This window comes from Gymnogyps californianus, chromosome 4 (assembly GCF_018139145.2).
Source record: "Gymnogyps californianus isolate 813 chromosome 4, ASM1813914v2, whole genome shotgun sequence".
Classification (NCBI taxonomy): domain Eukaryota; kingdom Metazoa; phylum Chordata; class Aves; order Accipitriformes; family Cathartidae; genus Gymnogyps; species Gymnogyps californianus.
Window position 1 is genome coordinate 35,434,807 of NC_059474.1, and position 21,863 is coordinate 35,456,669.

Genomic DNA, 21,863 nt, shown 5'->3' on the forward strand with positions numbered 1-21,863 from the left:
GAGTGGACAGCTTTGGTTCAACCTAAGTTTGCAGAGAGTAGGCAAGAACAGCCAGAAAGGCAGAATTGTTTTTTTATTCCCCAGGTCTGCATTTACAAGAGAGGAAACAAAATAGAGTGGTAAAGGAGTATAGTATACATCCTTGACTACAGGCCAGGGAGAGGATGATTACCAAGTTTTGGGGATTTGTTTTATTTTGTTTTGCTTTCCAAAGGCTACAATGAATTGAGATGCTGGGGAGTTCTTCCTAAGACATTGGGGCCAGATGAGGAAAAGGAGAATGGCCAGAGCAGAGCTTCTACTAATCAACCTCCTTCTCTCTGTGTAAATGCGATTCAGATAGGGTACAGGTTTTGTGCGAGCTTTTTGTACTGTAGAGAATTTTATTCTTACTGTAAAACCGATGTCAGATCAGTTCATATTTAACTGACGGAGAACTCACTTGAAACTGCACCTGACCCCATTACTGAGAAGATGTATTTGCCCTCTGCCACAGAGGCTCAATGTTTATGGGCCCTTGATTGCCCCTGAGTCACAGGCTGCTATTGTGTTCAGAAGTGCTTTTTTTGAAGCTGCACTTGGTGTAGCAATTGCAACTGTTTCGCCCTTATAGAGACCAAGCCATCATTGTCCTCGCCTTTGCCATCTCTGAGCCGGTGCTATTCAAAGTGCCAGTTTCGATCTTTAAAGCTTTATGCAGCTGAAGTCCCTACAATTTGAAATTAACTTCTCTTTTTCCCAAATGGGAGCTGAGAGATCAGTCCAAAGTACTTGAGATATCATTCCCTATGTGCATACCTGGGGCTGGTAGCAGGAAAATTTCTCTGGAGGACACTTGACTTCAGTATTTACTTCCGATCTATTGACTTACCCAGTTGATCTATCAGCTCCTGTTTGTTAAATATATAGCAAACAAGAGTTGAGATCTATGAGGCTAGGTTTTGAGGTAGATTAGTGAGAAGAGTGTTAGTGCCATAATGCCTTACAGGGAGATGAAGATGATTATGTGGGAATATAATTTCTGATTGTCTTATTATTTTATGACAAGAGTTCTCTAACACAACTTCTTGATGGCAGTCTGATACTAGATTTCTATTTTAGTTTTGGGGAAATAATTCCAAAGTTGAAGGATCCATGTTCCTCTTAAAAGAAAACTATCTAATCCAGAGAATTATTTTTTTATTGACAGCTGAGCTAAAACTTGTTTCAGCTTAGCTAGTTTCATAAGGACAAGGATATGTTAATAGACGACAGAGAGCACCGAACGTATTTTGCTACAATGGTTATAAGACTGGAAGTTTTTCAGAGCAGTGCATGGTGCCCTAGGCACTGAGGTGTGATTTCAAGTATTCTCTTTTGTACCTTTCCTATAGGTTAGCAAAATGTAACAGAATATATTCATTTTCTTTAGCATAACAAATCAAAAAGATACCCTGGGAAGATTAATCTTTAAATGTGACAGTCAACAATTATTATAACAGCTTTATTGATACTATTTCCAAGAACAAAAATCAAAGGGCAGAGAAAACATGAAATAAAAATGGAATATTCAGTAACTATCAGAATGACTTTGTCAATATTATTCATGATGTTAGAAACCTGTTTCAGGAGGTAAAACTATATATATCATGAAGACTTATGAATACGCTTGCCTGGACATCTTGGCTCCAACACTTTATCTGAAGTGCTAAGCACCATTACCCACCGTTGGAGAGTGACGGCATATCCCTTTATTCTTCATCTAAAGTACTTACTGTCAGCATAGCATGTGTATAGCTGGAAATCCAAATCAGAAGCCCCTGTTTTCTTGTTATCTTTACCAGCTACTTTTGAGAGGTGCTCCTGTCCCACTTATAGGAGGTTAGTGCAATTAACCACCACTGCACTTCTCCAGGCATTGAGAATTAAAGTTTAGACAAAAGTTTAAACAATCTGCTGCTCTGGCCTTTCATTACTTAACACAGCAATCAACCACAATATGGCCGTGAATCTGAAAGACAGCAAATTTTATACTCCAAAATTACGAAATATTTGCAACTGTACTGAGTAGAAGTGTGGTTTACATTTGTTTCTAGCCCTTAACTATAATGCCTTTAAAGTGTTCCCCTTTTCACTCTTCTCTGGAATGCTATTTTCAATGCAGTTTACTTTACGAAGATCACTTTGAAGCAGTTTTCACAGAAGGAAAGATCATTTGGCCTAGTGGCACTTGGATAAGGACTTAGTATAATTCCATTTAGGGTCTTCAAAAAGTAACTCTGCGATGCTAAGTAAATCAATCAGCTGTGTCTGTTGTGGAAATCTACAAGGCCAGAGAATTTTGACATTAAACTTTCCAGACAGGTTCATTCAAAGTGATCGTTTGCAGGCTGAATTGGCTTGTATGCACTATTTGGAAATGTACTTAGTATTTCTATACTGCAGTTTGTATCTCCTCTTTCTAATACAGAATGCTGCACGCTCACTTGGCTGATAGATTTTCGTGGTGTATCTTATAGGAAATAATGATCCAATGTCTTCAGAAGACAATTTGACTTTTGGAGGAAGGCCACGACTTTAAGGTCCTTGGGGATAAATGGTGTCATAAAAGAATATTTTATCTTCTGAGAATCTCAGAGTGCTTTACAAATTTACTTTTACACTGTCTCTCTCAGGTAAATAACTTTTAAAGCAGTTTCTTTAGTTTTCCCAAAATTTTATAAACCCCACCATTCAGGGCCTACTCAGGCCCCTGCTTTCAGCTGATCCCTGCCACGTAGCAGTGCCACCTCTCCTGGACTTTGTCAAGGAGGAGTAATCGGTTGGGGCTTCCTTTGAATGAGGGACAATCACAATATAAATATGTCTTGCTTGGTTATGATTTATTATTGTTGAGGAGGAGCTGCCATTTTACTTTTTTTTTGGGGGGGGCAGAAACCATTTGCTGTGCCTTGAAAAATACAGCTCTCCTGAAGAAAAGAAAAAAGGAAGGAAGAAAAAAGAAAAAGAAGAAGAAGAGGAAGAAGAAAAAGAAGAAGAAAAAGAAAAAAAGAAAAAAGAAAAAAAGAAAAAAGGAGGAGAGGAGAGCTATTCTAGCCTTAACGTGGCTGGGGGAGAGTGGGAGATTCCCGTACTCAGCCCACTTGGAGTCACCCGGTTATTTTAGCGGCTGTGCCCCGCCGAGGAGGAGCCGTGCGGCGCTGCCGCGGGGCGCCCGCAGCCGAGCGGCGGGGGAAGCGGCGTCCCGCCGAGCCGAGCGGCGCTGCGGCGGCGGAGCCAGCGGGGCCCCTAGCCGGCGGCGGCCGCGGAGAGTCGCCGCGGAAGGGGGGCCGGGGGCGCCGGGGGTCGCAGGGCGCCTCGCCTCACCTGCGGGTGGGCGGGCGGCCCCGGCCCCGGTGCGCGGCAGCGGCCCCGGGCGGAGCCGTGGGGCGCGCAGCGGTGCGCGCTTCTGCTGCTGCTGCTGCTGCCGCCGCCGCGCTCCGCTGCAGCGGTGAGGAGAGGGAGGGGGTGGTGCTGCCGGGAGCAGGGTCCGAGGGGGACGGACGGAGTGCGAAAGAAGACAGAGGGAGAGGGAGGGAAGGAGGGAGGGAGGGAGGCGGGGGAAGGAAGGAGGGAGGGAGGGAGGGAGGGAATCGGCGATCCGGCGCAGCTTCCCCACTCTCGCTCTCTCCGCTGCTGCAACTCCTCAACTCTGCCCGTTCTTTGCCTGGACATGTCTTAAGAAAGTTGGATCTCTCCCTCCCTTTCGCCTTTTTTTCTTTTTTTTCTTTTTTTTTTCTTCTCCCCCTCCCCGTCTATTTTTCCTTCCCACCCTCGTTCAAGTTTAAAGCAGCGGATGGGTCGGAGCCGACATGCCGCGCTGTGGCGATGGGGACGGGCGCCGCGCTTGCTGCGCGCCGGGGCCGCGCTGAGCGCCGCGGCCGCGGCGGAGTTCACGCTCTAGAGGTGTGCGGGCACCGGGGCATTGCTCGCTTCTTCTCAAAAGGACAAAAAAGAAAGGGGGGGAAGAAGCGTGCGGAGATGAACTGAGCTGGAGCGGACTTTGAGAAAAGCGCCGAGTCCAGCTGGTCTGGTGAGTTCTTTGTTTAATGAGTTTATTATCAGCAGCGTGCTTAGAGAGATGATTCGCATGAGAGTTTTGGTGCTCTAGTTTGTTGCGTTATTGAAAATTTTCAGGTCTTCGCTTCAAGCCGTAGTTTATAACTGTGTAGCATATGCATGTTTCTGTCTCTCTCTCTATATATGTACACACCGACTTTATCCAAAGCTATGCGTGCCTGGGGCTGGGGGCACCCCCAGCTATACCGCCACATTCACGGAGAGAGCGGCACGCAGGTTTCCCGACCCAGCCCCCCGCAGCCGGAGCCGGGCTCGGCGCCGCGGGCTACCGGCTCAGCTCTGCTCTGCTCGGCCGAGCCCGGGCTGGCTGTCGGCGCCGTGCCCGGCCGCCCGTGCGCTGTGGCGCGGCGCCCCCTGCCCGGCCGCCGCGGAACTGCGCCCCCGCCGCTGCCGCCGCGGGGCGGCCGGTGCCCGGGCCGGGGGCTGCCGCGGGAGGGGGCGCGGGCGCTGCGGGGGCGCTGCACGGCGGAGCCTCGCGGCTGCGGGCCGGTGAGCCTGAGAGCCGGCGCGTCCTGAAGGGGCCCGTTTCTTCTGATCTGCAGCCCCGGGCGCGCGCGGCTCCGGTTACCGAAGGGCCCCCTGCGCAGCTGGCTGCATCTATTTATGTGGCTAATAAAAGACGTGGCGGGGCTAACGCGGGGTAAATGCGCCCCCGCCGGCTTCTCCCGCCCGCAGCCCAGCTTCGCCGTGAGCCCGCTGGGTCGGGATTCCCCAGGCAAACGCTCGATCGTTATTAAGCGTGATCACTTATTAATGAGCGGGGAATCCTCCGAGGACTATTTCGGAGTATTAATCTTTAACGTTGGGCTGGCTGGCTGACAGACATCCCTTCAGCATGACTCCTGCACGGCGCTTCCCCGCCGAGGTATCCCGTACCCCTCTCCCCCGGCCCCGCACACGCTCCCCCCGCCGCTGCTTTTCCCGGCGCCGGGGCACGGCGCTACTCCTTGAAACGGTGGCGGGGAACCGCGGTAGCCGTCAGTCGGTTTGGGCTTCTGCTGAGAGGCACGGCCGTTGTGCGGCGGCTCGCCCAGCCCAGCCCAGCCCAGCCCAGCGCAGGGCCCGAGGCTGGGAGGCGCGAGGCCAAGCCCGCCGGCGCGGCCCGGGGGCGGCAGCTCGGCCGCCCGCACCCCCTCCCGGTCGCCGCATGGGGGAACAGGGAGCGGCCGCCGAGGCGCTGCAGTCGCCGCAGGGCGGTCCTCGCTACCACCGGTGCGAGTGGGGACCGCGGAGCTTGTCCCGGGCTACCCGCTGCTCCTCGGAGGGCAAAGCCCCGCCACCGAGGACGCCTGTTCCCGTGGGCTCCGACGGTCTCCCTCGCCATCCCCGTAAGATATTCCCCGGCAGCAGCTTTCTGAAGTTTCTGAGTAGCCTCTGCGAGGGAGGACTTCGCCACACGCGAAGCCACCCGCGTCCCCGGACCGGCACCCCCCTCCCTGCCGCTCCGGCCGGGCTGGAGCAGGGCGAGCGCGGCAGAGGTGAGGGGTCCCCCCCCACCCCCGCCCCGCTGGCGTCCCCGTGAGCGCCGGACCACCGGGGGGGGGAACAGCTTGTGCTGTGGTTCTCGCTCCCCCTCTCCGCGTTTCGTCCTTCCCCGGCGGGGCCGGGCCCTGGGCGGAGAGGCGGGCCGGGCTGCTGCTGCCGCCGCTCCCGCGCCCGCGGAGCGCCGCAGAAACGAGTTCCGGAGCGGCGGCCGTCCAGCGCCGCGGAGGAATACGGCGGCGGAGGGGGCGGAGGGGCACCGGAGAGGCGCGCTGAAGATCGGCGAAGAAAGGGGGAGCGGCGCGGCGGGCACCATGCGGGGCTGGCCCCGGCCTGTCCCCCCGCCCCGCAGGCAGTGAGCCGCGGAGAGGTGAGGTGCGGCACGGCACGGCACGGCGAAGCCGGGTCAGGCCAGCCGGGCGAGTTGGGAGAAGTTTTGGTGGCGGGGGAGGGTGGGCAGCGGTGGGGCGGGGAGGGGGCGGCCGGGCGGCGCGGGCCCCCTCGGGAAGTTGCGGCTGTGAGGCGAGGCCGGGAGTGCGGCGAGGCCGCCCGGAGGCGCTGGGCGAGCGGCCGCCTCGTGCTGCGGGGGCCCGCGGGAAGGGACTTGCGCGGCGGCGCCGGCCCCCTGCCCCCCGCCCGCCCGAGGCGCCGGGCCGGGGCGGCCGCCGGGCGTCGCGGGCCCTGGCGCCCCGCTGCCCCCCCCGCGGCTGGCGGCGGCCGGCGGGGCTGGAGCCGCGGCCGCGCTCCCCTGAGAGCCGGCAAGAGTTGAGCCGGCAAGTTGCTCCTAAGTTGCGTCGAGGAAAAGGAGCGGCAGTGATATTTCCCCCTGGAGGCAAGGTGTCTTCGGATGCGTCTGATGGGCCAGTGCAAACTTAATTCCCTGGTAAACCGGCAGGGGCGATTCGCGGCGAGCAAGTACCTTGGGGTGACTTTCTTCCTTTGTTTGCACTTCAACACCGCGTTCCTCTCCGGATTCCTCCGAAAGATAAAGGGCAGCGCCCGCAAGGACGCGGCGTTTAGCAGCGGCTCTCTGGGAGATCCTGGCTGAACGCATCCGCCGGCTTCTCCTGCTTTTTTTCTTCCTCTTTGCGGCAGTTGAAAGAAAACAAAGCTTTGTTTGAAAGGTGCGCTTTTTAATCTCTTGGTGTCAGTAAGTGACGGTGTGTCTTACCGCTGATAATATCCCCTCGTTGTAAACTTTTTTTTTGGAAACGCATTAATAAACTAAAAAATACTGCCTTCTAGCAGCAAGTTTTCCTACGGTTTAAACTACTTGCGTGCAAGTTGTTCCTGGGTAGTTGCATGGGAAATATTACCTGTATTCTTTTACCACCTCTGCTGTCTTTCTGTAAAAGAATGTTGTATAGTAGAAGTGTATTTCCTATTTACTTGTCTAACCATGTGGAAATATTCAGCTATTTAGTGAGTAAAATACCTTACTTTAACACTGACAACTATTTTTTTTTAAGTTGTTTTTTTTTTTTTCCTCTGTGAAATCCTAAAATCTCACTTTTAGGAGACTAGAAGGCAAGCTTTAGTAGTTGTCCCAGTGGTAGGATAGTCTGCTGGGTTTTATAACTTGGCATGCAAAAGAACTTTATATGGCTAAGTTATCACTGCTGTCAGTACAAATAAGCAAACAGAAAATCCCTTTAAACCCTCAAAGATTTACATCTTTTCATTTTTTTTAAGTTTAAAACTGAGTTCAAGCTCAGTAAAACTGTTTTTGTCGTCACAAACTTTAAGGTGCCATGTTAGATTTTGATCACACGCTCTCATTCACAGATTGGAGGTCTCCTTTTCCTTGCACAGTTGGTGAGTTCAGTGTTAGATACACTAGTAGGAAACTGCCCTACAGATAAATAGTCAAAATTCTCTATGTGAAACTTTGTTTCGCTCCAGATTCAGAATCTTTGTGTGCTGTTTGAATACAGCTGCTGCATTTTCCATTTAACAGCAAAGATCTCGAAAGCATAAATCAAAGTATCTCATGAGATTAACTCATAAGGTGGAGAATACAAGCATAAAACTTACTGGACTTTAGTCACAAGTTGAAGCTGTTATGTTAATCTCTGCGACAATGTACATTTTTTGAATAACTTACCAGCTTTACTAAAGTAACGTTACCATACACTTTCATCATGTGTTAATTTTCTGAATACCAAAACAGACAGACACCCTCCTTCCCAGAAAAGCAAAAGACACTGGTAAGTTTTTTTCATTGGAAGCTTAAGCGTGTTGAAACAGCTGAACCTGATTTTTTGTTTTTTTTTTTTTTTTCCCTATCGGACTACATAAATAATTGCTTTTAAACAGCGGAAAGAGTAGGTGTAACTACAGTTAGTACAGCCCACAAAGCCACACGATCTCGCGTAGGCTTCTACAATAGGAACCCTGTCATGACAGTTTAGTTACTGCAGTAATAACTTTTCACAGTGAATTTGTGTCAAATGGCATCAGTTGCATATGCTGATCAAAAGTGACCTTTAAAGTAAATAGGTGATGTTTTGATTGGTGGAGACATTTTAGTGTTAATAACTTAACATTACAAATGAAAGAAGCTGGTGCACGCATGGGGGGAAACCCCCACTACATTTGTTAAAAGTTAGTGAAAGATTTCAGTAGGCAAGCGTTGTAGAAACAGCACTAAAGAACCTCTTTTAGTCCTCAGAATGCTCTCTGATGTGTTCTTAGAGCAATGTAACAGGCCATGCTTACAGGGTCTTGTTCTGCTAATGTAAATGATGTAGCTTAGTCTTACAGTAGGTTCGGTAGAAAAAGGGTAGCAGTGGGACTAAGACTCATTGCAACTTGGGCTATGTTGCCTGATTTAGGATCTTTTTCTACCTGCGACTTTGATTGCTGGGGGAGTAAGTCTCTCATGTATGCTCCCCATTGATACATTATGTAGAAGATAAGCTTGGTTTGTCTGTTTTTTTGTTGGCTTGCTTGGCATTGAGATTGCCGTTTACTTAATTCTGCATTTTATGCTTAAAACTTTCAAATCTCAAACTATAAGCTTTGAAGTCTAGATACTGTAAACATACTGCTAAGAGAAGCAGTCTTTTATATGACTGCTATCTTATCCAAATCATCTTCATTTGTAAGTTATAAATTTGAGGTCTGCTAGCCCCAAAATTTTGCTTGTTCTTATATCTTTGATGTGAAGATAGTTCATATTTCTAAATTGTGTTAGTATTTTTTCCCATATACAAATTATGTTAATGATGTTGATGTGTTAATAATTTTGTTAACATTGTAACTAAGTGGTAAAACTATCATATGTATCCCAGTGCTGAATATGCATATAAATAAAAATGACCGGGGTATGCATATAAATAAAAATTATCCAAATAATAATTTCCAAATAGAAAATCAAAGTTTGTTTGAAAGTAGCTTTTCAGAATAAATACGGTGTGCACTTCTTAAAAACCTAGGGCTATGATGTTTTGTTAAGCAAACGGTTGCCTTATGTGTTGAAAATGGATGCAGAAAATCCTAAACTGGTCATATTCCAAAGATAATAAAAAATTTAGGAGTCCAAAGTATAGCCTTTGCCTAAAACGTTTCTGAAATTCAGTCATTCTGGCTTACTGTAATGAGCCATCTCAGTTTATATCTAACACTTTATCTTAACACTTTCATACTGTACCTTAGTAGTTAACTGTCTTTACAACTGGCATTGTTTAATACTTTAGATATTTATCGAGATTATATTATGATTTTTGGATAATCTTGGATCAACATTTTTTTAGTTTCCAGTAGCTCTGTAAATTATGACAAGATGGAGGAAGTATCATGTAACAGAAATGACTAACTTGTTTTTATCGAACATGGTTAACTGTTCAGTTGAGAGATGCTCTTAAGCTCTCGATTGTGACTCGGCAAACCTTAGAAGTTGCTGCTGAGGAATGGGTTCTCTTACTGGTGGTTGCATCGTCATGTGTAATAGGCTGCCTGTTGCCAGTTCTGAGCAGACTCCACCTGAAGTTATTACAGAAAAGCAGCAAACAGTGCTTAAGGTATTATGGCACAGAAAAATATTTACGGTAATAGTAAAACCTAGACATGTGTTCAACTTTGAATTTTAATGAGGAGTTTGGTTATCTTAATGCAGTCTAATGCATCATAGTGTGGTGCACGTTGTGTCTAATGTGCCTGCGATGTGAGGAGCAAATGATAAAAGATACAGACAGGTACAATGTTTTACATAATATACTTTTTCAGACAGCTTGTTGCCAAACATAAGTATAGGCAGTGAGTTATGGGATGCCATAGCATCAGAGGTGAAGCTGGGTTTTGGACTTCAGCATAAATTAAAAAAAAAAAAAAAAATCCTAGTGTAACTGAGGGAGAAAAGAAGGAAAGATCTGATCATTAACTAGTTTTTGATAATAGACAACTTCAAAAATTCCAGCAAGATGGAGTAAAGGAATCTGTTTCTGTTGATCACTTAAAAATGTTGTAGTAATTTCTTAACATGGCTTTTTAGGACAGTCTAATGGAATCTTAAATTGCTCAGAGTTTTGGAAGTATTGATATCAGTTATTTATTGCAGGGTTTTGGTTGTTTTTTGTTTCTTTGTTTGGTTTTTTTTTTGATGAAAATGTTCATTTACTTGGCAGTATGTTAGGGGGATGAAGCCTTGGAGACCTAAGTGTCTGTTTATTCCCAGGACAAATTATAGTCTGGGAAGAAGAGTAGATGGGGAGCAATAATATTTTTAACCCATTGAAATGGTGGCTGTTCCAACCTGATGCTGATTTGCCCTCCCAGCCTTTCCTTCATCCAGCATTAAGACCTTATAAGTAGTGGTTCCAGCTAGTGACTTACTTTTAAAAGTTCATACACTTTTTATTGTTTGCTCATTCACTTTTTATTGTTTGCTATGGTTACAGCTTTAATCACGTAGCTTAATTGCTAGATTTGGAAGACAGATGCTCTTTTTTTTTTTTCTTCCAAAAAGATACTAGCTAAGTTTTCATTACTCCTCTCCAATATTTCCTATAGTTTGTGTGGATCTGAGTCTTAAATTCTTCTCTTCTCAAAATCATTGACTTACTAATGGCTGTGACTGAATGAGCTTCTTCTGAGGTTTTGGAGTGAACTGTTGACACAAGTAGATTAATTTGCTCTAATGCTTTCTAGTGGGCAGAGGCAGTCCATGGAATTTCAGCCAATGAGATCTTTCATGTATCTACCTGAACAAGTAGGAATTAGGGGAGAGAGAAATAACTGTAAGAGAAAATGTGAGTGGAGGAAGGAGACAACTTAATCTGATATCTTTTGAGCTGAGATGAACAGAACTAGTGTGAGGATAGGCACTGAGGAGAGACTGACAGCCAAAGATAGAGTGAGGACAAACTAGGGCTAAAATGTGGGAGAAAAGGTCAGGAAGAATGAAAGAAGGGTACGGTTAGGAATTAGTACGAGTTGTATAACAGACTGGCCAGGGAAGAAGATGCTAAAGGAGAGGTAAGGGAAAAATACTTAGGATAAATAGGGAAAGGTGAAAGAAAGGAATGTGTACTACTTAAAGTAATCAAGTCAAAGCTAGATTGCTTTCTACTTGCTGGAAATAAATTTCTTCCCCCAAGATTTTGTTGAAAGCTTGGGCTTGTTGAGGAAGCATTCTGAAGCTTTGATTTGTTACCCTGTGAGACTTTGGGGAGTAAAGACTGTTGCTGTAAACCCAGATGAAGAGGGTGGTCCCAAAGGTCTTGTTTCAGAGGTTTCTGCCTTTCTTCCTACTGCAGTCTTGCCTGGATTTGGACATTGGAAATGATACACTGACTTCTTCAAAAGGGAAAGCCAGTAAGGATGTGTCGCCATGTCTGTCTGTGTGTTCCAGGCTCTTTTCCTGTCATTTCTGAAGTGTGAGAAACATGTCTTAATAGTTCCTCCAGTTATTTTGATAGATTCATGTTCTCATAGGTCTTGATACTAATTTGTTTCAGATCTGTTCTGAGAGGGGAATAAAGGAATATGTCTCATTCTTTATTGGTTTTACAACTTAGTGATGCTTGATAAAAATGGTTTTTATGATATGCCCTACTCTTATAAGGGTACTCAGCTGGAGAGAATACAATACATACAGAATTATTCTCTGTTTATAATTTTTATAATTCTTGGAACAGGTGCTCATAGGATAGTTTGAAGAATTCATGGTAATTTCAAGCCAATTCTTGCGCTTAACTTCCACATCATTGGGCATCAGCCATTTTACAATCTAAGTGAAATGAGGGAGAAGAATTTTATATCAGAAGAGAATGTCACATATGAAATAGAGGACTGGAGTGAATGTTCACTACTCTAGAGTAGTTCAGATCTAGTTTGCTCACTTATAGCGGACAGCACTGGCATATTTCTTCTAACATGTTGCTTCCTGGAGTTGTTCATTTGAAGTTAACTCTGTATGTTCCCCTTGTGTCATGGTAGTAATTCCTAGACTTTTGGTCTTGCGGATTCTTGGCATTTTTTAGGAGTTTTAATTTATCTGCTTTTCTATTACTGTAAATCATGTTGAAACTTTCTGCAAAAAAAAGAATATAACCTCCATGTGTAACTGCCAGTTTTCTTTCAAGCATGAATTCTAAACTAAACGTCAAGGTTGTTTGAATACTATTTGAGCAGTCATAAGTCTTAACACATCTCTCTCTTGTTTCAGGGTTTCTTTGTAATTGCTGCCATGGGAAGATACTTGACTATGCTGTTGCTGCTGATGCTGCTGGTGCAGCATTTTGGAAACTGTGAAGGAAATCAAAGGCCACATCATGCTCCACCAATGCAATTTACACAAGTACAGTATAATGCCACTGTGTATGAGAATTCTGCAGCCAAGACTTATGTTGGGCATCCAGTGAAAATGGGCATTTACATTACAAATCCATTATGGGACCTAAGATACAAAATTATTTCTGGTGACAATGAGAACTTGTTCAAAGCTGAAGAATATGTTCTTGGAAACTTTTGCTTTTTGAGAATACGGACCAAGGGAGGAAACACAGCTATCCTTAACAGGGAGGTAAAAGACCATTATATGCTGACTGTTAAAGCAGTTGAAAAAAATACAAATGCTGAAACGCGCACGAAGGTCAGGATACAGGTACTGGATACAAATGACTTGCGACCTTTGTTTTCTCCAACATCTTACAGTGTTTCTTTGCCTGAAAACACAGCAATAAGGACCAGCATTGCAAGAGTCAGTGCAACAGATGCAGATATAGGAACAAATGGAGAGTTCTACTATAGCTTTAAGGAGAGAACGGATGTGTTTGCTATACATCCAACTAGTGGAGTGGTAGTTCTAACTGGTAGACTTGACTACTCAAACACTAAGCGTTATGAGATGGAAATTCTTGCAGTGGACCGTGGGCTGAAGCTGTATGGTAGCAGTGGCATAAGCAGTATGGCAAAACTAACTGTTCATGTAGAACAAGCAAATGAATATGCCCCTGTTATTACAGCTGTTACACTGACTCCGTCAGAATTGGACAAAGATCCAACTTATGCAATTGTAACTGTAGAGGACAACGATCAGGGTTCAAATGGGGAAATAGCATCATTAAATATTGTTGCAGGTGATCCACTTCAACAGTTCAAAACAGTGAGGTCTGTTCCGGGAGGTAAAGAATACAGAATAAAAGCCACTGGTCACATCGATTGGGAGAGCCACCCTTTTGGATACAACCTTACCCTTCAAGCTAAAGATAAAGGAAATCCCCCACAGTTTTCTTCTGTAAAAGTTGTTCATGTGACATCACCACAATTTAAGTCTGGTCCTGTCAGATTTGAAAAAGAGATATATAGAGCTGAAATAAGTGAATTTGCCCCTCCAAACACACCTGTGATAATGGTGAAAGCTCTGCCCAGTTACCCACGTTTAAAATATGTGTTTAAAAATACACCGGGCAAAGTAAAATTCAATTTAAACACTCACACTGGTCTTATTACCACTTTAGAACCCATAAAAGCACAATATGCATCCCATTTTGAACTTGAAGTTGTGACAAGTGACAGAAGAGCTTCTGCAAAAGTATTAATTAAGGTACTAGGCATGAACAGCAATCCTCCCGAATTTACTCAGACATCCTATAAAGCCTCCTTTGATGAGAATGTGCCAATAGGTACGAGTGTCACGAGAGTAAGTGCAAGAGACCCTGATGAAGGGGAGAATGGTTATGTGACCTATAGCATTGCAAACCTAAATCCTTTGCCATTTGTGATTAACCATTTCAGTGGGATTATTAGTACCTCAGAAGACTTGGATTATGAATTGATGCCAAGGGTTTACAGTTTAAGGATTCGAGCTTCTGATTGGGGTGTACCATATCGTCGAGAAGTTGAAGTTCCTGTTACTATTATTTTAAATAACCTGAATGACAATATACCTCTGTTTGAGAAAATAAATTGTGAGGGAACAATCCCCAGGGATCTTGGTGTTGGAGAACAAATAACAACTGTATCTGCTATTGATGCTGATGAGCTCCAGTTGGTGAGATACCAAATTGAATCTGGAAATGAACTGGATTTATTTAGCCTAAATCCAAATTCTGGAGTACTTTCACTCAAACAGTCATTAACAGATGGCCTAGGTGCTAAAATGTCTTTTCACAGTTTGAAAATTACAGCTACAGATGGAGAAAACTTTGCAAAACCATTGTATATCAACATAACTGTAGCTACTAGTCGCAAACCGGTCAACTTGCAATGTGAAGAAACTGGTGTTGCCAAAATGCTCGCAGAGAAACTCTTACAAGCAAATAAATTGCACAGTCGTGGAGAAGTTGAGGATGTTTTCTTTGACACTCACTCTGTGAATCTGCATGCACCTCAATTTAGAAGTACTATCCCCAGTAGCATTGAGATAAGAGAAGACCAGCCTGTGGGCTCCAGCATAATACTTATGAATGCTACTGATCTTGATACTGGCTTCAATGGAAAGCTAGTGTATGTTATTTCTGGAGGTAATGAAGATAGTAGTTTCATTGTTGATATGGAAAGAGGAGTGCTGAAAATTTTATCTCCCCTTGACCGAGAAGTAAAAGATAAATATACCCTGAATATTACTGTCTATGATCTTGGAATACCGCAGAAGTCTGCCTGGCACCTTTTAGATATAAAAATTTTGGATGCTAATGACAACCCACCGGAGTTCCTGCAAGACAGCTATTTTGTTGAAGTGAGTGAAAACAAAGAGCCAAACAGTGAAATAATTCAAATTGAAGCTACTGATAAAGATTTGGGGGCTAATGGAGAAGTGAAATATTATCTTCTTACAGATACAGACAAGTTTACTATTAATGCTGTGACAGGAGTTGTGAAAGTTGTAGGGGTTCTGGATCGTGAAGAACAGCATGTCTATTTCTTGAAAATAGAGGCTAGGGACCAACCTACTGAAGATCCTCAATTATTTTCAACAGTTATTTTGAAAGTGTCTGTAGAAGATGTTAATGACAATCCTCCTAAGTTTATTCCTTCCAATTATCATGTGAAAATTCGAGAAGATCTTCCCGAAGGAACTATTATTACGTGGCTAGAAGCCTATGATCCTGATTTAGGCCAGTCAAGTCAAGTACGATACAGTCTTTTGGACAGTGGAGATGGCACCTTTGATGTTGACAAACTAAGTGGAGCAATACGTATTGTACAAAGACTGGATTATGAAAAGAAACAACTTTACAACTTGACTGTGCGGGCCAAGGACAAAGGAAAGCCCATTTCGTTGTCCTCTACGTGTTACGTTGAGGTTGAGATAGTTGATGTAAATGAAAACTTGCACCCTCCACGGTTCTCTATTTTTGCAGATAAAGGCTTTATAAAAGAAGATGCCCCTGTTGGCTCCTCAGTAATGACGGTATCTGCTTATGATGAAGATGCAGGACGAGATGGGGAGATTAGATATTCCATCAGAGATGGATCTGGTATAGGAGTTTTTCGAATAGATGAAGAAAAAGGTATGGTGGCTTTCTGTTATTTTTATATTCTAAATAAAATCACATGTCAGCAAAGAGATAAAAGACGCAGCACTGCCACAGTTGACGTAGATGTCCTTGTTAGGACAAAAAGATGTCACCAATAATGCATATAGTTCTGTCTACCACTATAGTGAAATTATATGTATACATTTGATAAGTAATTTTCCTCTGTTGTCCTTATTTCTGTCCAGCCTACCTAAAGCCATTCTTAGATCTTAAAATCTATGCCACCTGGCAAAAATAAGAATACTGTTAGTATAAAATGAAGGTCTGCCTTATGTGAACACTGTTGTCTTGTAGACAGTGGGACTGTGAAGCTAAGGCAACAAACTGCTTTCTGCAGGGATTTTCATGCTTTTTAATCTTAAGTGACATCTCTGTTGCTTCATTTACTGGAGGTATGCACAGGTGTGATATTGCGATACCTGCTGGTTTTGGTAGTTATCTTTCAGAGTTGTTATAGGTGCCCATCTACAAGTTAGTAAGCAGTGCCTTCTTCATGGAAGGGCTTCTGTCAAAAAAAGCATAGATGCAGCCTTTAAAAAAACTCATAAATGAAGCAGACTGAACTGTTGACTTATTTCATTAATAATGCATAAATTGGTGAGCAACTCTGAGAATTATTCCAGTGTCATGTATTCAGAAGAAACATAATTATGGTTTCAATGAAATTCTGGTGCTGACTTCTAACATTTTGGTTGGACATCTGTGTAGCTACCTATTTATTTATAGGTGGTGCTCTGATAAAGATAGAGCATTGATATTGTGCTACTATGTAAGTGCCTTAAAATAAATTGAGGAGGAATCTTGTGCAAAATTTGGCTACAGGTTACATGTAGGTAAATTATGACATATGTGATCAATGTCTTACAGAGAAAAACCTTGTAACTGAGGATAAAAAATGGCAATCATATCTGATTCATCCGGTAGCCATTCTGTGTGTTCTGTATGCTTCCCACACTTATGAATGTGGGTAATAACGGACTCACAAAGTCACTTTACTCTTCAAAGGTTAGGTGAACAAACTGTTACTGGCAATATTTTTTCTTCTATAGAAAGTCAGTTATTAAATTATGTACTTCGTGGCTAAAGAATCAACTCTAGAGCTTGAAATGTAGCATTGCTTCTCTTAGCTTTGCTTTTAATGAAGCACATCGTTAAGATTGTGGAACAGATTTTCTAAAAAAGGAGAATTGAGTACTTTCCAAGACTTAGTAGTTTCACTTTTAGGTTTTCAGTATGTGTGCAGACTATTCATTTGTGTATCATTTTGCCTTTCTTTTGACATAAGTACATTCAAGTTTACTGTGCATTATAGTATCTTAGAAAAGTGTCTAGTTGTCCTACAGAATGAGTCTGAGTTTGCCAATTTGTTGTCCAAGTGATAGATAACAGTAATGAGAATTAAAGAGTGAAGAAATACTTTTATTTTGACACCAATATGTACATGTGTACTTATTTGTGTGTATGTGGACAGGTACGTGTATTTTTGTGACACTACTACTGTGGCAGAATTAGTTGTCTGCATGTGTTGCCTCTTTACTCTTTTGGCACAAGACTAGGTTTGCTTTACGGAAGAATTGGTGTGAGTTTAAGTTCCTTTTTATCTGGCAGGTTTACAAAGTTGGCAGACCTTGAGGCAAAACCAGCTTCTGTTTAATAATCTTGTCCAGGACAGTGGCTCTGTATTTTCAAGGCGGGGGAGAGGCATTGTCTATATTCATATCTGGTATCTAGTGTTTTCAGTTCTTCAGGGATGAAAGTAGAGGGATTTGGTGGGGAGGGGGTGGGTGGTGGTGAAGAGGGGTTGCTAGTTTTTAATCTTAGCAAACAAATTCCACTTAAGACAATGGTGTGGGGAAGAATGTGTGTGTTTGTGTTTGGTAGGTGTGTTTTTTCTGTCAAATGTTGATCTAAAGGAACTGAGGAAAGACCATGGAGTATCTACAAGCTTGACAATGTAGCTTAAATTTTGTCGTGATACTTTTTTTTTTTTTTTTTTGCTAAGAAGCCATCAGAATTGTTACAGAAGACACTCTTTATACTGCAGTGTCTGAATATTTGTCATATTTTTCAAAATGGACTGGCCTTGATACAGGGAACAGACTGATAATTAGCCAAGAAAGCACATGAAAGAATTTGTGAAAGAGGATATCTGGCAAGCAACTCAGTAAGTTTTTCAGCTTGCTAAAGGGCTCTTCTGACTTTACCCTTGAGCTACATGTCTCTTCCTGCTGTCTTTGAAAGCGTCATACTACACTTTCAGTTCAAAGATGGATAAACTGGATTTAGGAAGTTATTTGGAGTCAACACTTAACTGTTCGGTGGCTAAGAGGAATCCTTTTGTGCCTTGCTTCTTAGGAGTCAAGGACAACAATGACATTTGCAGAAGGACTAGATGATTGATGATGATAGAAGCATCAAATAGCTAGTTCCATGCATGGATTTTCTGCTGGCTTTCAGGTTATCTTTTCCATGTTAATGGGTTTTTTAATTTTACATTTCAAAAGGTAGGAAATTATATTAGTGTTTGATATTTGTACCTGTAATTCTGGAATTTTCACAAAAGAATTTAATATATCTTTGTCACTAACTCTTGGGTACTTTTTTCTAAGACTTACCTTTGGTTTAGGTCAGCTGGTTTTCATAGGTTCTGTTTTCTGCAGTCCTGTCCAAACTGTTAGAAGTAAATCTCTTAACAGGGAGCCCTAATGCACCAATACTCCCAAACTCAGGAGTTGCTTTGATTACTTTGTTGCTCTGATGCTTTTCAAGAAGGCACGGAAAAAAGTACATTAGGAGTGAATATGGTAGTCAGTCATATTTTAGCTTTCATGTAAGTATTCTTAAGCCTGAAAAGGCAATAATGGTCAGGAAGGGAGGAGAGCAGGGTGATAGAAGTCTATAAAATTGCAATAGTTTCTGTACCAACTTTCTCATATCACTGTCTGTTTTTTGCAATGCAAGAAATAGAGCACACACAGCTAACAGGTAACCAACCTAAAAGGAAGTATTTTTCACATGAAGCGTAATAAAGTAATGGAAACTCATTTCTTCAGGAAGTTATAGAGATCGAAAGTATGACTAAAGAAAATAAATGGTACTAATGAGATTATTTTGAGGTTTGGCCTCATGCTATCTCCAGCTCATAAATTGTTGACTGGAAGCCAAGTAGGTAAGGGAAGGAGATCAGAGATCATCGCTCAATATATAATGATTCAGAAGTATAACAGTGCATTGTGACTGTTATTGTACAGAGATAAAATTAAAATTACGTAATAAGTGGTGACTCTGGGTGTATTATAACAGTATGAGGAGAAAAATGTTAAAACAAGATTTCTGTGCAGTGAATTTATACAACAAAGCAATTTGTTTATCCTTTAGGTATGTGTGTTCAGGAGAAGTTGGAATTTAAGGTAGCTTTTTATGTGCCAGCTAGAGTGAAGTCTGCAAATTGAGATGTTCAACTGGCTATATAAATTGCCTACTAAAGCAGCTGTAAAATATTTTCCCAAAGAATTTGATAAGGAGTTGAGCAGATTGGGATGTATTAATAATAGAATGCATTGTGTTGATACAGATCCCAGTGTGCCACAAAAAAACGACATACACCATCTAAATCCCATTAGCACTGAGCAATGAAAGTGAGATAAATCATGTCAATACCATGCTGCTACTGCCATTTAGAAAAGCTCTGAGGAATGATAGAAGCAATTGCTGGAGGAGAACCTAAAGCAGAAGCTATGTGGGACCAAGGCAATACTGAAACTTCTTCCTTCCTTGTCCAAGTTCTCATCCCAGCAGGCAAGCAGGGAAAAGGAGAATGTCTTCCTGTTTACTTTTTGGTTGTCAAATATAAGGATAGAGCATTTCCATTAAGTATTTACACTCAAAGGTGAAATGAAAGACGGAAGCTCTAGTATGTAAAAATGTTATTAGAAAGAACTCCCAGTACTTCTTCCAGTTGTATAGGTGAACAAGCCCATTCAGTGTTGCCCTCTGGGCTGGATGTGACACTGTCATGGGAGCACCAGCACATGGTGAGCAAGTTTCCACGCTGATTTTCAGCTTTAAAAATGAGAACTGTTACTAGTTTTGCTCAGTATCTGGCCTTCTCCAAAGAATTTTTGCCAAGCAGACTGCTCTTTTTCTTGAGAGATTAGGGCTTCTAGCTTATTACTGGGAGCTGGTTTTTATCTTATTTCAAGATTGTCTTCTTTTGGTTTTGGTTTTCTTTCTAGTGCTCAAAATTTAGATAGCTGAGGGAGCCAGCAGACTTTGGGATTGTAGATGCCCTGGGTCATTTAGCCTAAGAAAGGTCTCATTGCAATGTTTATAGAAGATGGGAGCCCATCCTGGAAGCTAATGTTCAGAAATGAAGGAATTTTCAAGAGTCATGAATTCCGTGGTGCCCGGTTGCGTCTAACCAGTTGTGTACTAGAGTGGTTGGATTTGCAACCCTTGTACACCCAGATGCAGCGTGTTACATGTAGGCCCTACACAGTAAGGTTTTCCCTGATGACTGTTTTGAACTATTTTAATAAACCACAGTGAATTTTACACATTATTATCAGAAGCTTCCCAGCTAGTTCAACTTGCAAGGCTACCAGCAGGCGTTTTCTAAACTTCTGCAATTGAGGATATTTCCCAGCACATAACCTAGTTTCAGAATGGTGTTAAGGGTGATGCGGCAGTCTGAGCTTCATGCATGATAACCTTTATTACTTGTGTTTAATCCAGTAATATAGTTATTTGTTACCAGGAATCTTACTGTTCTTTCAGTAACCCGAGTTTAAGTTATTAGGCAATGAGTGTTATAGAATAACAGTGATTGTGTTCTAACAGTAACAACAAAGTTTAAGGTGATTAAACTAATTTGCTGACTTAAAAAGACCTAGGTAAGACTGTGCTTTGTTAGAACAAAGGTCTGTCTAGCCTGATATGCTGTCTCCAGTAACACAAGGAAGAATAAGAGCAGGGCAGATACATGATACTTCCTTCTAATACTTTCCAGTCTCTGGTTATTTTTTATTTGGGGAGTTTTTGAGTCCGATGTGGTTTGTAACCTTTAGTTGATTTATCTTTCTTGTGTAGTCTTCCCTTGGAACCATGTAATTTTCAAGTGTAACCTTGCTACCGTGATAAGGAAAGACGATTTGCTTTGGTGAAGAATGTTAAAGGAACAAGTAAAAAAAAAAGTTAACGGGGGCATGTGGAAGAAAATTAATTTTATTGCACTATCTCTGTGTGCATAAAATACTATCAATAAAGCTTAATGGCTATGAGATACTATTTTTAATATTACCAAAACCATTTCCAGCTGGGAAGACAGTAATTCATTAAGGAGAATGAATAGGATTTTAACTATGTAAAGCAAAGTACTGAATTATACTCTTAAAAGGTACAGAGCATTGCTAACACATAATAAGCATGTTAACACTTCTTTGTAGTGTTCTCGTAATTGCATTAATTAAAATGCAGGATATGATTAACATTTATACATAAGGGGTAGCTTCAGGTTCTGTTTCTTCAGTGATCTTCGGCTTTTGAGCTTTTCAAATCATTCCACAATTCACTGTTGTTGAGTTTTAATATGAAGACAGGCATTAGCAAAGATTAAATACTGTGATAATCGATGGAGCAGAACACTTAAGTACCTATTGGATAGCTACTAAGCCAGCAGCATTGTCTGGAACAGAAGCCAGCTGGCCTGCATCTGTCCTAACAACTCTCATACCTTTAGGCAGGGTGGCTGCACCCGTATTGTCTGTTGGGAATGGTATCTGCTGCATTTTGACTGCTAACTGTGCCCCGGTGCTCTTTGGAAGAGTCGTAGCTGGCACAGGCCAAAAGCAGTTTAGCAATGTAGAGAATCAAGTTCCAATGCCTGGGAACGTTTTCTGTTTGTTGTACTGATACAGCCATAAACCACTTGAAGGTAGGGGAGGTATTTTTAATCAAAACTGAGACTAGTATGATTTGGTTTTAAGTTAATTGTAATTAAGCAGCCTTACAAATATGGGACTTTCTTCCACTCTTTCAGTGAACGCTTCATGTTGAAGTTGCACCTTCCATATACTTTCGTTTGTTACCCCTTTTGTATAAGTCATGAATATAGACACCAGGATATACAAGAACTTAGTTTCCCTCAGTTGAAATTTAAAAAAACCAACCAAACAAAAAAAAACCCCAAGAAACCAAAAAGTTCCTAATAATTTCCATTTTTCTACTATACATATTCCAAACATACTGCTGTCAAAGCCATATGGTGACTGTGTGCTGTGTTTATTCTGAGTCCTTGCAGAT

The 21,863-nt window shown here is 42.8% G+C and overlaps 1 protein-coding gene across 2 annotated transcripts in view; it reads left to right on the forward strand.

Annotated features, from left to right (window-relative positions):
- The first annotated feature begins 3,996 nt into the window (after positions 1-3,996).
- FAT1 (FAT atypical cadherin 1) overlaps positions 3,997-21,863 on the forward strand; it is a 113,354-nt gene continuing 95,487 nt past the window's right edge. For both annotated transcript variants that reach the window (XM_050896622.1, XM_050896623.1), the window contains exons 1-2: positions 3,997-4,051; positions 12,248-15,536. In XM_050896622.1, coding sequence (XP_050752579.1) covers positions 12,269-15,536 — 3,268 coding nt within the window. In that variant the 5' untranslated portion in view covers positions 3,997-4,051; positions 12,248-12,268. The remainder of the gene's footprint in view (positions 4,052-12,247; positions 15,537-21,863) is intronic.